This window comes from Jaculus jaculus, chromosome 17 (genome assembly GCF_020740685.1).
Source record: "Jaculus jaculus isolate mJacJac1 chromosome 17, mJacJac1.mat.Y.cur, whole genome shotgun sequence".
Taxonomy (NCBI): domain Eukaryota; kingdom Metazoa; phylum Chordata; class Mammalia; order Rodentia; family Dipodidae; genus Jaculus; species Jaculus jaculus.
In genome coordinates, this window is record NC_059118.1 from 19,528,852 (window position 1) to 19,544,996 (window position 16,145).

The 16,145-nt window shown below is 39.7% G+C and overlaps 1 protein-coding gene across 6 annotated transcripts in view; it reads left to right on the forward strand.

The window, feature by feature from the left end:
* Dock3 (dedicator of cytokinesis 3) overlaps positions 1–16,145 on the forward strand; it is a 455,655-nt gene that overhangs the window by 329,262 nt on the left and 110,248 nt on the right. For all 6 annotated transcript variants that reach the window (XM_045136510.1, XM_045136514.1, XM_045136511.1 and 3 more), the window contains 5 exons: positions 9,927–10,051; positions 11,707–11,869; positions 12,330–12,436; positions 13,005–13,176; positions 14,216–14,313. In XM_045136510.1, coding sequence (XP_044992445.1) covers positions 9,927–10,051; positions 11,707–11,869; positions 12,330–12,436; positions 13,005–13,176; positions 14,216–14,313 — 665 coding nt within the window. The remainder of the gene's footprint in view (positions 1–9,926; positions 10,052–11,706; positions 11,870–12,329; positions 12,437–13,004; positions 13,177–14,215; positions 14,314–16,145) is intronic.

Below are 16,145 nucleotides of genomic sequence, written 5' to 3' on the forward strand. Positions count from 1 at the left end.
CCTGGCTCTTGTAAACATTTGTTCTTTACCAGAAGTCCCCATATCATGTTCCTCAGTGCAGCATGACTGTCCAGCAGGTGGGCTTTGTAGAGGGTGGGTGATAGCAACCAACATGATTGTTCATGGAGATGCCTTTTTCTAACTTACATCACATTCCCTGGAAGAGGAGTGCCTCATAAGAATTTCCTACTTAAAGGGAAAATATACCAAAGAATGTGGAGCTTATAGTATCAGTGAATCCCATCCCAACTGTGTAGTAGTCACAACACATTTTAATAATTTAGAAAGTAGATCAGGCAAATAGTAAAAACTAGGCACTATAAATAGTATTACCTGGCCCTTTTTTTTTTTTTTTTTTTTCAGGAATTGTATCACCCCACAGCCACATAATGCCCAGTGGAGATCTAGGACAGAAAGTGAAAATGCATTAATTCCCAAGCATTGCTCCAGGAAGCCAACATACTAAGTTTATGTTTCCTAGGCCAGTGGGCAGAGCAGGATAAGTGGATGCAAATGGCCTGTTAGAGCTGAAGGAGCTTGGTAGGAGTGCAGAGAATAGAGACTGATCCAGGTAGTCGTCTATTAACCAAGAATATGTGGAGAGGAAGAGTAGAACTAGGATGTATCTGGTTATCTGGATAGGTTCTAGAAGAAGTGAGCCTACCTTCTCAGCTGAGTTTTAACTCCTCACTAAAAGCTTGTTTGCTGTTGCTTAAGAGATTTACTGAATAGACTGTGACCACCTTAGATATCCCCTGTTCTACTAGGAGTTCTTCACTAAATCCTCTCATTGGAAACATTTCTCAGTACATACCCAATGGGGAATGTGTGGTTTGGGCATAGAGAAGGGCCATGTGATGAGTTTCAGCTGCCTTCAGCTACCCCGTCTATGCCCAGATTTATTTTCTACTGTCTTCATTCTCCACAGACACTGTGTGTACAAAGCAAGCTTCTGTGTGCCACCTGGATTTCATACCTATGAACACAGGAGAGTCTTTGGCTAGGAAATTTAGGCCACTAGATCAAGTATATTTATCTCAAAATACCTAGAGAGCTCATGCTTGTGAAAGGCTCCCATCTGTCTGTTGTGTTCCATTGGTAGTTTCTCTCATACTATCTTGACACCATTCTTCAGTCCTGCCTGGACCTGATAAACTAGAGACAAACCCAAACATACTGTCGAGTTTTATGGCAATATGACTTTGGAAAGAGAATAGAGGGTTACTAAAATTGATCTAGTAGTCTTTTTAATTAACTATGCCCTCTCCCGGTAGAGTAATATATTCTAAAATATATACTTTAAGTCCTTCCTTTCTTTTAATAAGTTTTTGGCTTAATATTTAGACATTATCTTCCATGAGGAATTAAAATTCATAGAATTAAAACTAAATAGAGTCTATAAAGAAACAAGCTTCAGTCAAAAATACACATAAGGAAAATTTGATTTCAAGTTTCACTGAAAGAACCTCATCTATGAAGAGACCTTTTGTTGGAGTACTCTTCATCATTTTGTATCATTGACACAGAGGGGTATAAAGGATTTCTGTCTTTGCTTGGCATAACTGTGGAAATCCTCAACACCGAGCATTAGCAAGGCAAGCTGAGGTTAAGGGAGTTTCCCCTTTTCAGAGCAGCTAAGGGATCATCAGATGATTTGCCCCACAAGGCAGAGACAAGGAAGTCTGGGGTCAAGGCATACATATGCTACATCCTGAATTGTCTGCCTTTTAAGTACTGAGTGCTATAGCTAAAGCAAGTAGTCATATTTGCATGCTTTCCTCTCTATCCTTTCTCCTTTATAGAAGTCTTTTACACAGATGATCACCTCTGGGTTGTGGCCTATTAACAACTGCCAACCCCCTTCATGTATCTCAGTATGCTCAGAATGGGTTTACCATCCGTGGGCAGGGTGATAGGGCTACACCATCAAGTGGTAAGACATCTATAGTGTGTGTGCCACATTGTGGTCATTCTGTCCGGGGAACAATAACTGGCAAGAATCCCTTTGGTGAGTCTTCCAAGTTCTGGTCACACTTCCTTCTGCAGATGGGCCAGCCTTTATCTGTGAGAACATTTTATATGAGATAAAACAGTTCCTCAGCCTCACAGTGTAGGTCTGGCCAAGTTACAAGAAGTTACAACTTCATCTTTTCTTGACACATGGACACATGGAGAAGGAGTAAGAAAAGAAACTGTGTCAGTAACTGTGAGCATTTCAACACTTAAGACTAAGAAATTATAGTAAATGAAAAATTAGAACTACTCATAAACTGTGATCCTTATTTTAAAAGTATCCAGCATTTGGCATAAATTTACCAGAGACTCATATGGAGAGGTCTTTTTTTGTCAGGCTGGCCCAGATAGTTAGACCCTGTCAACACATGTTGTCAGAGATATATAGAAGAGTCAAGCCGTGCTCTAGCCATGCTCATATCTAACATGCTACTTTTTTTTCTGTTTTTTGTTTGTTTGTTTGTTTTTAGAGGTAGGGTCTCACTGTAGCCCAGGCTGACCTGGAATTCACTATGTAGTCTCAGGGTGGCCTTGAACTCACAGTGATCCTCCTACTTCTGCCTCCCGAGTGCTGGGATTAAAGGTGTGCGCCACCATGCCCAGCTAACATGCTACTTCTAAAAAGGTATTTCTGAAATTCTATTATTGTTTTCCATGGGAGTTGGAAGTTAAAAGTTGACATGCACGTAAGTGAATGTTATGAGTAGAAGACACCCTCCTCTGTCACAATTGAGTTCCTAACTAATCTTTCCAGCTCTGCTCATGGCCCACAGTAATGAACAAGAGGCAGTAGTGATACTATGGATGTTTGGGGAGACATCACCCCTTAAGTCCCATAGAAAGGCATGCCAAGCAGAAAATTTCCATGTCATATTATAGAATAACATAGGGAGATAAGCCATTTTTTAAACTAAGTGCATTTTGTTGATTGATCACGATATTTCTCTGCACTCTTTATTCTGCCCTCGAGATCTGTTTTAGTTCAGAACAAAAGCTAATAAGTCTATAAACACTTTCAGGATTTTCCTAGAATTTTTGCAAAAAAAAAAAAAGATGAATAGGAACAACTAGATTAGGACAGATATTTCAGGGGAACAAGTTGATTTTAACATTGTTTTCTGTGACTTACATGACAAAATTAGCTATAATAAGGAGCTATACCCTTCTCCAGACCATGTTTAAGGCAGCAGATGTATCACCACCTTCTTTATCTTTGTATTTCTTATGTTTCCTAGAAAGTCTGTCATAAAGTCAGTGAAAATACAGAGTCCTCTAAAGGCTCTGTAGGAAGTGTACAGTGTTTTAATCTGTTTTCAAAGTCTTGAATTTCTAAGGCTATTTATTGAATGTGAGTGACATAAGCCAAGTTTACATTAAATGGTCATGGCATAAGAAGTTAACATATGACTTAGAATCAAGACTAGGTTTTCCCCTAAAGTGCCAGATCTCTAATGTTAGCATGCATCAGGATTACCTGCAAGGCTTAGAAGAACAGATTGTTGGGACCACCCTGAGAGTTTCTGATTCAGTAGCATTGGGATGGGACCCAACAATTTGAATTTCTCACAAGTTCTCAATTTACAGTGATACTACTAGATTGAGAACCCCTTTAAGAATCACATCCTATGAAGTATTCTGCTTTGGGGATGTTTTGCTTCTCCCTGAGTCACATCTCCTTTTCTCTGAATTTCTGTGGACTTACCCCTTAGAAGACAGCTACACAGGCTTGGCATCCCCTCTCTAGGAACTGTCTGGCTCTTACCTGTGCTCAGCAGTACATTCTGTCATTTTCTTTGACCCTTGATGAGAAGTGCATGCTTCATCACTGACCTGCAAAGTGATGTTCCTTTCTCTTTTCCTGTTTGTTTTAATTGTTCTTGTTTTTCTCTGTGCTGTCCTTCTCATTTTCGTCCCTTTCTTTCTGATGCAGAGATGAAGATAGTTGGGTGTAAGTTTCTGCTTTTGTGTGTTCTGTCTGCTTATTGCCTGCCTTGTTCCCATCATCATTTATTTCATGGAATGTTGCAATACAGGGGTGGGATGTCATGTACATCATTAATCCTTCATCAGTCTCATCTTCCTGGATAACTGACAAAACCTAAAAAGAGAAGCTAGTAGCCCATCCAAAAATTACTCTGAGTGTTCAATAATGTCTGAAGACATGCTAGAATTTTGAGAAAATCTTAACAAGTCTGAGATGTATAGATACAGCAAAGGGTTTTTAAATGAGACATTGCAAGATACTGCATGGGGAAAAAATAAGTAGTTCTCACAAGCTACACAGAATCAGAAAGGTAGGAAGTTTCTCTTCTGCTTTACTAAGACATACCTCATAAGAGGGTAAAGGCCAGTGATGAAACGATGTACTACCATCCAGTTCAAAGAACTAAGTTGAGTCTTTGTCAAGGGAGGCTTTGACTGAGGCCTGTTGCACCTCATGTGCATAAAAAGGGGCAGGGGTAGGAGATACATTTTTGGCATTATCCTAGAAGATAGAATAAGAATGATAATTTCTGGTCCCACAAGAAGTTGAAAGAGCATCACATTGTTGACCCAAGAAATATATATAATGATATCACACTTCTCCCATGCTGTCACTCTCCTAGAATGGAAGACATTGCTGTTATTAGTAGTGATAGATACTGTCACCTTACTAAAACAGAAGGAATTACTGATTTTTTAGTGATAAAAACCAGAATGAAGTTCTCATTAGTTTTTCTGCCACCTCTTCCTCAAGAAAATAAAAAAACTATTACAAAGTAAAATACTGGTCTTACATGCTCAAAACTCCATGTAGAATGGCAGTTACTATCTATCTTCACATATTTATAAATGCTGCCGGGAGACTTCCTCCTTTTCTGCCAAGAGGTAGAATTGGCACTATTCCAAGTAAGCAACTAGATCCTCTAGGAGAAAGTTGATTCTTGTTTTTCATGGAAAAGGAAAGAAACCATATCCACAGAAGCCCTTCCCAACCCTCTCTAGAGCAAAGTGTCAATATCAGTGTTAACTACGATTTTACTTGAACTCAAAGCCTCTTACTGTGTGGTATGATTCATTTATACAGAAACAACATGAATATGATGAAGAATACAAACCAGACTACAGCCCAAGTTTTGTGTGGCCCTCAGGGACCATTCCATATAGACTTACACATAGACTAGAACCACGTGAGACATATAGCCCCAAACTCCCAAGCAAGGTTAAAGTATCTAACAAGAGATTTGCTTTTGCTAGCAGAATGTTCTGGTACTTGAACTAGACCTCAAAGATTCAGAGACCTGCAAGGAGACTACTCTTAGAAGAAACTGCAAATATGTGATGTCCTTTTTTATTTTTGTCAGAATCATACTAGGATGCTCATTTTTGGAGGGTTTAACCTGCCTGGTGGATGCCATGGCACATAGCAACCCTGTCACAGTGCTCCCTAGCCTGTTAAGTTTCTGATAGCTGAACAAACAGCACTGCTTCTTTCTCTAACCTCCCACTTTGTAAGGATCCGATTTGTAAGGCTCATTTTACCATAATAAAGTGACCTCAGATTCATTTCTTTGTTCCCAGCAGCTATTTGTGAGGGCTCATAAGAATCTGGATTTTTTTTAATGTGTAGTTGAAATGTAGTGTTCCTTATTCTTCACATGTAAACACTCCAAGGCAGATTTTAGCAAACTAATCCAGACAGCAGTCCATTTTGTGCTATTTTCCAGATAAGAATGTTTTTGGTTTTTGAAACAGGATCTCTCTGTTAGCACAGGCTGACCTTGAACTTAGAATCTCCTGCCTCAGAATGTACTTTTTACATAGTAAGCGTTTATAAGAACAAACAATGTGCAACTGCATTCTGTGTGATTCACAAGGCCTAAAACACTGTCTGGCTTCTATCAGAAGTTTCCCAGTCCCTGCTTTCTGTTAAGTATCTAGTCCTTCATTTGCTGCAACATCAACAGCTGACGCTTGCTATTATGAGAACTGTGAAAGGGACAGAACAGTTTCTTCTGAGGTCCTCTGACAAGAATAAACAGTTCACCTCCATCCAAACAACTACTACATGATAGCACACAAGCACTGAGCACTTAGAGATGTAAAGTTGATGCCAGCATTAGAAGGGAAGCCTTGCTACCTAAGACTCTTCCTAAAAGTGTAAGCAGCTACCAGAATGATGATCCACAGTGGTACCTACTCCCATACTCTACAAAAAAAAACCCAAAAAAACAGCCTCCCAGCTCTTTTCTGAACAGCCTAAAATCTTCTTACTCTTAGCCAGACTTCATCACTGTCCTCCCAACAGACCCCAATATTCTACTCCCCTAATCTATATGCCCAGGGAGAGTAGGAGAATCACATAGTGATGTTTTTAATGTATGTATACAAGACCCACTGTAATCCCCCAAAGGTAGATGTTAGAAATCCATTTGAACAAATTCACAGGTCATTCAAATACAACCAGCCAGGCACCAGGTTACCTAACCTCAAAAATTACTACTCAGACCTCCTCTTCCTCATCTTCATTGTAAGGTGCCTTTCATCACCCTTTACCTGGGCATATTTCCTGTCAATGGGCATTAAATTTTATAGGCATCTCCTGAAGATAGTATCTTAACTCAGAGGCATGATTCCATCAGTAGATTTGGGATAGGGACAGCTGAAGTGTGGGAGAATCCCAGGAGGCTCTCTACAAGGCATGCTCAGGCTGTTCACATTCGCTTCTTAGGTTTTCTCCTCATTCCAGGAGAATTAGTAGCAAGCTCAATTTAAATGATCCCATAGAGAGCTTTCAACAAGAAGCACCCCCCACTAGCAACATTAACTTTCACCAAGTGTCACTCTTTAAACTGAAACCATAATTGCAAAATTGTAACCCATAAGGCAACCTAATAACTATTCTGAGATTAGCTCTAATCTAGGCCAGTCTGTTCTCCAAATAAAGAGTATCCAGACACATAATGAAATCAAGCTGCTTTAGCTTGAAACACAGAGGGCATACATTTTTAGAAGGGTAGGTAACCCAAAGGCATTTTGTTTTAAAAAGGATAAAAATTGTAAGAATATCTAACTTAGCTCTTCCATTTTAAAATTGGCACTTTTGCTTAAAATGCCCTGTTTTAAAACTATAAGCTCATTGAAGAATATCAACACAAATCAAATTTGTCATTAACAGTATGTAAGACAATGCCCAGTATTTTGATAGTGTTCTGTATTACATATTGCTAAAAAAAAAAAAAAAAAAAAGTCGAGGGGCTAGACAAACGGCTTAGTGGTTAAGGTACTTGCCTGTGAAACCTAACAACCCAGGTTCCATTCCCCAGTACCCATGTAAGCCAGGTGCACAAGGTGACACATGAATTTGGAGTTCGTTTGCAGGGGCTAGAAGCCCTGGCACACCCATTCTCTCTTTATCTGCCCCCCTCTCTCAAATAGATTAATTAATTAATTAATTAATTAATTAATACAAATAAATAACATTTCATTTCAATGGCATATTTATTATAGTGTGGGTTAATCTATGTATAAAGCCATGGACACTAAAAGTTTGTACAGGTTAGAAGAATATTGCCAGCAGCCAGAATTTGCTTTTAAAAGCCATATGTATTATCGTTACAATTATTCCCAGAAAGTGCAAATGAGGATGAGAATTATAAGTAAACCAAGTGCCTAGCCTTTAGATTAGACATCAAAATTCTCTAGACTATTCACTTAATGCTGACTCATTCTAGAAATTGAATAATTACTTAAATTTCATAGGGAAGCTAATGTGCAACTAAAAGGTTTTTATCAGAAGAGACTGTTTGAATTGTTGAAAAGTTCCACAAGTAACCAATTCTGATTTATCCTGTTGTAATAGCAATAGGTCATAATAAAGTTCTAAGTTGTTTGACTTTTGGACTTAACCCTTTCAAAATTGATTTTTTTTTTCCCAGCCTGACAGTAGCAAACTGATGAATTTGAGTTTCCCCTCTCTGTCTGCCTTCCCCATTCCACCTGCATACCTGAAGGCTATTAACGGTATGTTAGGAGGGTCCAATCAGGAATGTCTAAAGGAACATAGGGTTCCAAATTCATCATAATTCAAAGTATAGGCTCTATGCAGCTAAAGAAAGTTTGAGATGATTTCAAGGATGGACACCCTTAAAGCTGCCTCACATATGCAATAATTGCATTCATGAATGATTTTCAGAACATATTTTTCTCTTCCCTTCATAGTAGCCTTGGGAAATAGGATGGCTTCACACATTAGCAAAGTACTTAGGGCTCCTGAAGAATGTTTAATTATTTGTCCTGGACTGCTGTTGTCCACATGAGGAAAAATAATTTGAAAGCCTTGATTATGCAGCCATATAATTGTGATTATTAAATTACACACCTAGTACCTGAAATGATGGTGCATGCCTGTAATCCCAGAACTCAGGAGGCAAGGGATAGGAGGACCATTGTGAGTTTGAAGCCAGCCTGGGACTATAGAGTGAGTTTTAGGTCAGCCTGGCTAGAGAGACCCTGCCTCAAATAATTTATCACGCACGCACATGTGTATGTGTGTGTGTATGTATGTGTATATATGTACGTATGGATAGATAAATAGATAGATTAGATTAGATTAGATTAGATTAGATTAGATTAGATTAGACTAGACTAGACTAGACTAGACTAGACTCCTAGAATAGGAAAGTGACTCAAGAATGGAAGGACCAGTCATGACGACCCCAAAAGAAAGCCTTGCATATATTGCAGTCCATTCTTGTTTCATGCCTGAGAGACACTTAGATGTTCCCATAGTTAAAGCAGAGACATAGTTGGTGCAGAAAAGAGGTCATTGGTACATATATATCTGACCAAACCAAGAAAGTTAACTTGCTGAGAACCAAACTTGTTTCACTCATTTAATTTTGGGTAGTGGACATATTTTGATATGTCAGTTTTTCTGAGAACTGAAGTAGAAAAGGTAACTGGCTTCTGAATTGACTTGCTTTGCAAGTTACTTGTCATATAAACTTCAATTGGCTTCTTCAGGCTGCTGACATGTCTTCACTTGAGTCTTACCTATTTTCCTTTACCATGTTATTCTACTGAAGATTTTTTTTTCCCACAGATAGTCTTTATTGTATCTTTTTGAAAGCCAAAATCCTTTCTTTAGAATAAGTGAATTTAAAAAGTCATGTTGCAATTAGAGATTTATAACATCCTAAATAAGCTCTTTTACACATAAACAGACAACCTTGTCTTAATTCATCTCCCCCGCCTCACCACATAAAAGGCCAGTATGACTTGGATTATGTTGGACCTAATAGTTTTAGCTAATCCTGCCCAATGTTGAGTAGCATAGATTGGCAAAATGGACTGGAGTCAGAACAAGAAGGCAACAAGAACATGATGAAAAATGAGAAATAATTGAAAGTGATATGTAGTTAAATAATCTCAGCATAGCAGTCCAATACAGAATGAAATTTGGAGCAAAGCCTTTAGAAAGAAAAGTAGTGTATCTTTTTCTGAAGATTTCAGAGTTGTTAAAACCAACAAAAAAAACCGAAAAACTATTTTTAGGGGAAAGAGAAAGGATTAGCAAATAAGACAAACATGATTAAAATACATGCAATTCCTACTGATTTTGAAATCTTCCCTCTTTGAGGGGCTTAATTTATAGCCATGTTCCTAGAGGAGAGAGAAAGAATGACCGGTATGAGCACCTGTCATCTAAAAACGATTCTCTATCCTGGATAGGCAGACTCAGAGAGCACATGACTAACCTTCCTGAATACTGCTGCACTGATATCGTTAGAATGCCCATTGTTATTAACCCAGCTTGGAATGCTCTGAGCACCCACATTAGCCTTCTGAGGATCCAAATGCTAGTCTGGTCCTCCATGCAAATGGGACAGTATGGCTTCTATGGTCACGAAGGCATATTTATTTTCCCTCAGGTGATATCCGCAATGACCTGTACCTAACCCTGGAGAGGGGGGATTTTGAAAGAGGGGGAAAGAGTGTACAAAAGAATATTGAAGTGACCATGTATGTGCTTTATGCAGATGGAGAAATCCTAAAGGTAAGACTGGCCAGTCATTTGGAATGGAAATTAATATAGGAATTCTAAGGTTTCTATGGACTTTTTCTAGAGACTCATTTCCTTCAGGGAGGACTTAATTCAAATTACTGCATATGCATTTTTTTGCATTCTCTTCCAGGCAACTCTATAGTATACTTTGAAAAGTATTTTCACTGTCAGCTTTTTTTAAAATTTTTTTTGGTTTATTTTTATTTATTTATTTGACAGCAATAGACAGAGAAAGAGAGAGAGAGAGAGAATGGGCACTCCAGGGCTTCCAGCCACTGCAGACGAATTCCAGATGTGTACGCCCCCTTGTGCATCTGGCTAACGTGGGTCCTGGGGAATTGAGCCTTGAACTGAGGTCCTTAGGCTTCACAGGCAAGGGCTTAACTGCTAAGCCATCTCTCCAGCCCTCACTGTCAGCTTTTGCATACATTCTCCCTCACATCTGATCTGAATGCCTCTTGCTATAATTTAACCCTATTCCCTCTAGTTCTGTCCTGCATGTTACTTCTTCTGCCATTCTGCCTAGGAGTAGCAGAATGCCTATATTATGCAGCAATTATTAGGTCTCATTTTACCTTTTTGCTACTCGAGCTAACATAAAATTATATTTGCACTTTGGTCAAGGATGAAAGTTAGACACTCACTTGCTAAGAACCAAGTCATGGGACAAAGAACAACAGACTTGACCTGGAAAATTATTTCCAGCCATGTATTACAAGACCCCTCTGCCACTTTTCTTTTCCCCTCAGTCATGTCATGGTGCAGGCCCTGGTGAATAAGACATCATTTGCAGTGCAGATGGCAAATAGTCTTTCATAAATCTCACTTCTGAATATTGCAAAAATGCCCAAGGAATGGGACAGGACAGGAATTATCATCCCCATTTTACAAAGGAAAGAAGACAAAATTAATTGCAATCATTCTCCAAAGTAGACAGTAATAGAGAAGAATGTTGAAATAGGAATATAACAGAAACTTGTGTATCACTTAATTTAGCATAACTGTTGCTTGCATGGGAGAACACAGGAGAACCAGAGCTGTCAGTCATGTCCTTCCTTGTGTGGAGAGGAAGCTGCTCCTAATTGCGCTGTTCAAAGCTTCCTCTCCCTCAAGGCAGAGGCACAGAACAATCCTAAGACTATATCTGAGAGGAAGTATTTAGGAGCTGGAATCAAGTTAAATCTGACCTGCCTTATTAATATCAAAGGAAAGTAAGTCAAGGGTGACCTAAAATACCAGTTTGGTACTGTTTTAAGGACAATCAGAAAACTGACCCTCTCTCTCTCTCTCTCTCTCTCTCTCCACTTGGCAATTTAGTATTTCTTCCTGATCTTATTAAATGTTCTGTACAATTTACTTCATTGGAGCTCCTCATTTTCACTCTCAGAAAGGTTATCTAAGATACACTGACCCACTTCCCTCTTGTCTGTTAAGGAGCATTGTAGTGCTGTTTGTTTACACTGTCTTCTCAATTGCTTCCAAAAAATATCAGATTTAAGTTAAATACACTGCCATCTAATAGATATGGCTTAGTCCAAAAAAATAGTCTTCACATAGAAAAAAGTAAAATGTTCTAGCGACAGAGAGAAAATAGGTGCTTCTTATTTTGCTTACAAGGTATAGCTTATTTTGCTTCTCTTTTCCAGGACTGCATCAGTTTGGGCTCAGGAGAGCCAAATAGGAGTTCCTATCACTCCTTTGTCCTCTACCACAGTAATAGTCCACGCTGGGGAGAAATTATCAAATTGCCTATACCCATTGACAGATTTCGGGGCTCCCATCTGCGCTTTGAGTTCAGGCATTGTTCCAGTGAGTAAGACCTCCATCCACATTCCCTTACAGATAACTCTACTCTCTAGAGTGCTATTAGGAAAATCTTCTTTACTGGGGCAAGAAAATGAGTTGGAAATAAAGGGATCTCAGAGATAGGATGCTGTTAGAGGCTGTGATTTGGACTGTAAAAGCAGTGGTTCATCACCAGAGGATCTGGTATTGGTTCTTCCTAGTATCTGAAATGTTCGATGTCATTCTCCTTTGGGTGTTTCCTATGTACATGTTGAACTGTTTTAAAGAACTCTTATTCATGGACACTATAAATACAGTTTCTGCTTGGGTTTCATTCCATATTTCTCATCATCCCTGCAATCAGGTTGTTGCCTAGTTAATGAAGACATAAGGTACAAAGGAGTATAGATGTCAAGCACAAGAGGAATTTCTATTAAAAAGCAAAGTGGGGAGCAGACCCAACTAACAGTGGTTCTGATTGCAGCAAAAGACAAAGGGGAAAAGAAGCTCTTTGGCTTTGCATTCTCCCCTCTGATGCGTGACGATGGCACCACTCTCTCAGATGATATTCATGAGCTTTATGTGTACAAGGTATGGGCCTGGCTGTCTTTCATCCCTGCCCCTTGCCCCTGTGGCTATTCTCACATACACACTTCTCAGGTGGATTTTATCAGGCAGGCCAGAGGATCTGGGGTTGTCTGCTGATGGGTGACAACATAACAACTGTGGAGAGGCTTTGTTTTTGGAGTGTGTTGGCCTTTCTTCTACAACTAATGTCAACATGTCCTCTGTTTTCCACCTCCCATGTCAGTGGATAGAAATCCATTACCAGCCCCTCTATCCATTATCATCTTAACTAGTACTCTCTGAGCCCTTGCTTTTTGAGATCTTGGTACTGTCAGCTGTCACAGCATAGCTACCACCTAAGGTTGCTTACATATCACAGTGAGGCCATATGCCTCACCATGTTCTGTTTAAAAGGCAGGTTAACTGTTCTCAGAAGTTTTGAACTGAAAGCACTCTTCTTAGAGAGCCTGAGGCCCAAGACCCAGCCTTAGGAAGATGATAGCAAGCATCACCTCAAAAGCTCCCTGGGACCTGCTTTTTGTATGCATCGTGGTTCAGAAAAACACTCTCTGTTTTCTACTTTTACCTACAGTGTGATGAGAATAGTACGTTTAACAACCATGCTTTGTACTTGGGCCTGCCCTGCTGCAAAGAAGACTATAATGGCTGCCCTAATATCCCCTCCAGCCTCATCTTCCAGCGTAGCACCAAAGAATCTTTCTTCATTTCCACACAACTCTCTTCTACCAAACTCACCCAGAATGGTAGGTCATGGATCCTGCAGGGTAGTGTCCTCCACTGTCTTCAGTTGTTTCTACGTTGCTTGTGCATGTTGAGGCCAAAAGTACTTTATGCTAGAGTAAAGGTCCTCTTGTCATTGGAAATTGAAGGAATTGTTCAGTAACAGCTTATGATGGTTCTGGAGCTATGGGCTATACATCCAGGATGCACAAATGTCTTTGGTATTGATCTTAGCACTAAAGAGTATAATTCACAAGCACAACTTGATGAAGAAGTTGCCTGTCATGTTACATGGAATGACTAAAGACTTTTTCTTTTTTTAACTTTTCTGTTTATTTACATGAGAAAGAAAGAGAAGAGAGAGTGAGCAAGGGTGCTCCAGAGCTTCTTGCCACTGCAAATGAATTCCAGATACATGTGCCATGTCATGCATCTGGCTTTATGTGAGTAATGGGGAATCAAACCCAGGTGGTGGGCTTTGCAAGCAAGTGCCTTTAACAACACTGGGACATCTTCCCAGCCCTAAAGACCTTTTCTTTACAGGCTTTCATTGCACTGGTTAGATTGAAAATCACTTTTGGTTTCAAACATTCGTAGATGGAAATTGTTACATTACATCATTATATAACATCAAAAAAAGAGTCTGGGAAACTACAGCGATGGCTCAGAGGTTAAGGTGCTTACCTACAAAGTCTAGGAACCCAAGTCCAATTTCCCCAGGCTCCATGTAAAGCCACACAAGGTGGTCCATGCGTTTGGAGTTCATTTGCAGTGGTTAGAGACCCTAGTGCCCATTCTTTCTTTCTTTCTCTCTCTCTCTCTTCTTCTCTCTTCTCTCTCTCTCTCTCTCTCTTTCTCTCTCTCTCTCTCTCTCTGTCTATCTCTATCTGCCTCTTTCTCTCAAATAAATAAATAAAATGCTTAAAAAAATTTTTTTAAGAGTCTGTTATGCTCACAGCTAGTTCTTTTGCTCTAGATCCCACCTGTCCTTGTCTGAGAGTATCTGGGCCTTGCTCAACCTCATAAGAACAGGAGCTCACCATCTTTGGGCTTGCTTTCTAGTGGACCTCCTTGCTCTGCTGAAATGGAAGGCCTTCCCTGATCGGATTATGGACATCCTAGGACGCTTGCGACATGTCAGTGGAGAAGAAATTGTTAAGGTATGGCTTTCACCCAATCCTAATACACTATGAGAGAAATAATTTCAGCAAAAGACCTTACTTCTCCATGATTTCTACCAATAAGCCTATAAGTCTATTTCTCCAGGTATATAATAAATGAGTAGAAATAGTTTGGGAGTCTTCTTAGCCTCTTTGTTAAGTGCTTTCTTAAAAAAAAAAACAATAATAAAAGCATATATCAGGTTTATTACCTTCCTTTTAAAAACTATATTTGGGCTGGAGAGATGGCTCAGCAGTTAAGTTGCTTGCCTGCAAAGCCTAACGACCCAAGTTTAGTTCTCTATCACGCACACAAATCCAAATGCACAAAGTGGCACATATGTTGGTAGTTCATTTGCAGCAGTTGGAGGCCCTGGTGAACCCATTCTGTCCCTATCCTCCCTTCTACTCTGCCTGCCAGTCGTGGTGATGCACACCTTTAATGCCAGCACTCAGGGGACAGAGGTAGGAGAATGAATGTGAGTTCCAGGCCAGACTGAGACATAATGGATTCCAGGCTAGCCTGGGCTAGAACAAGACCTTGTTCCCCCCCCCCAAAATAAAACTATATTTGTGTCATTAGCTCTGTTTTCTAACTTGTTCTTTTTCCCCAGAGCAAAATAATTAAAGGATAGTAGTTAAAGCATTTGCACATGGGGCTGGGACCTTAGCTCAGCAGTTAAGAGTACTTGCTGCTTAGTCATGAGGGCCTCCTAAGCTGGAGACCACTGAGTTCATCTCCCCAGAACCCATTAAAAAATTGAAAAAATTGAGCATGGCCAAACATATTTCTAACCACAGTCCACCGGGGTCTTGGGATAGAGACTAGAGAATTACTGGAGCTTACTGACCAATGACAGGTTCAAGTTGAGAGAAAGATTCTGTCTCAGGGAAATGTGATTGAGCCATAGAGAAGAGCACCTAAAGTTTTCCTTGGCCCTCCACGTACATGGCACAAGCATCTGCACACCTGCACATACCACACGCATGCCTAGAACCAACCCCAGTGTTTTGTGCTGTCTGAATTTGGTTGTTCTCTCACTCCTATAGGACTCTTTCTCATTTTCCTTTATTTAATAACCCTTTTACCACAAACCCAGTCTGATATTTTTCTTTTATTATTCTGATTATAAGTACCCTATTATCCATTAACTTGTAGCTACTGATGTTGCACATCTCTCACTTAGAATCCACACTAGGGAAATCTTTCTCACCCTGACCTTTCTCCAGGTACCTTTGTGACATTTCCCAGTTAGTGCCTTTAAGCAAGCTGTCCAGGTGTCATCATGGGGCATTCCCTGCACAGCTTGTTTGCCCACCTGGTTTTAGCTCAGGAGCACCCAAATCAATTCCTAGTGGAGAAAGACCAGCAGGAAAATCCTACACAGCAAGACTGAGCTCTACTGAGGAAAGAAGAGGCACTTCCAGTCACCATGAAGAGTAAGAGGACGCAGTCTGGTCTGCACCTTCCACTTCATGTTGTCTGGAAATCAACTGTCAATGTATAATTTAATGAGGTTTTCAGTGAAAACATGTTAGATCTGATTTTTCAAGACTCCACTCAGCCATCAGTATTTACTATTCTCTACCATTGTTTTACAGCTCAAAACAAAAAGGACACATGCTCCAAAAACAACCATGATAAAGAACAATGCCAGATTTTTATCCCCATTGAGAGCCTTTTCTGGCTGTGTACTCCTTTCTCCTGAGATACTAATTTCTAAATTAAAAAAAAAATAGTTTTTATAGATAAGTCTAGCTTGTCATAATGTCATTCATATATATTCCATATAATTACACCATAGTAGAGAGCAAAAGACTACTGAGCTCTT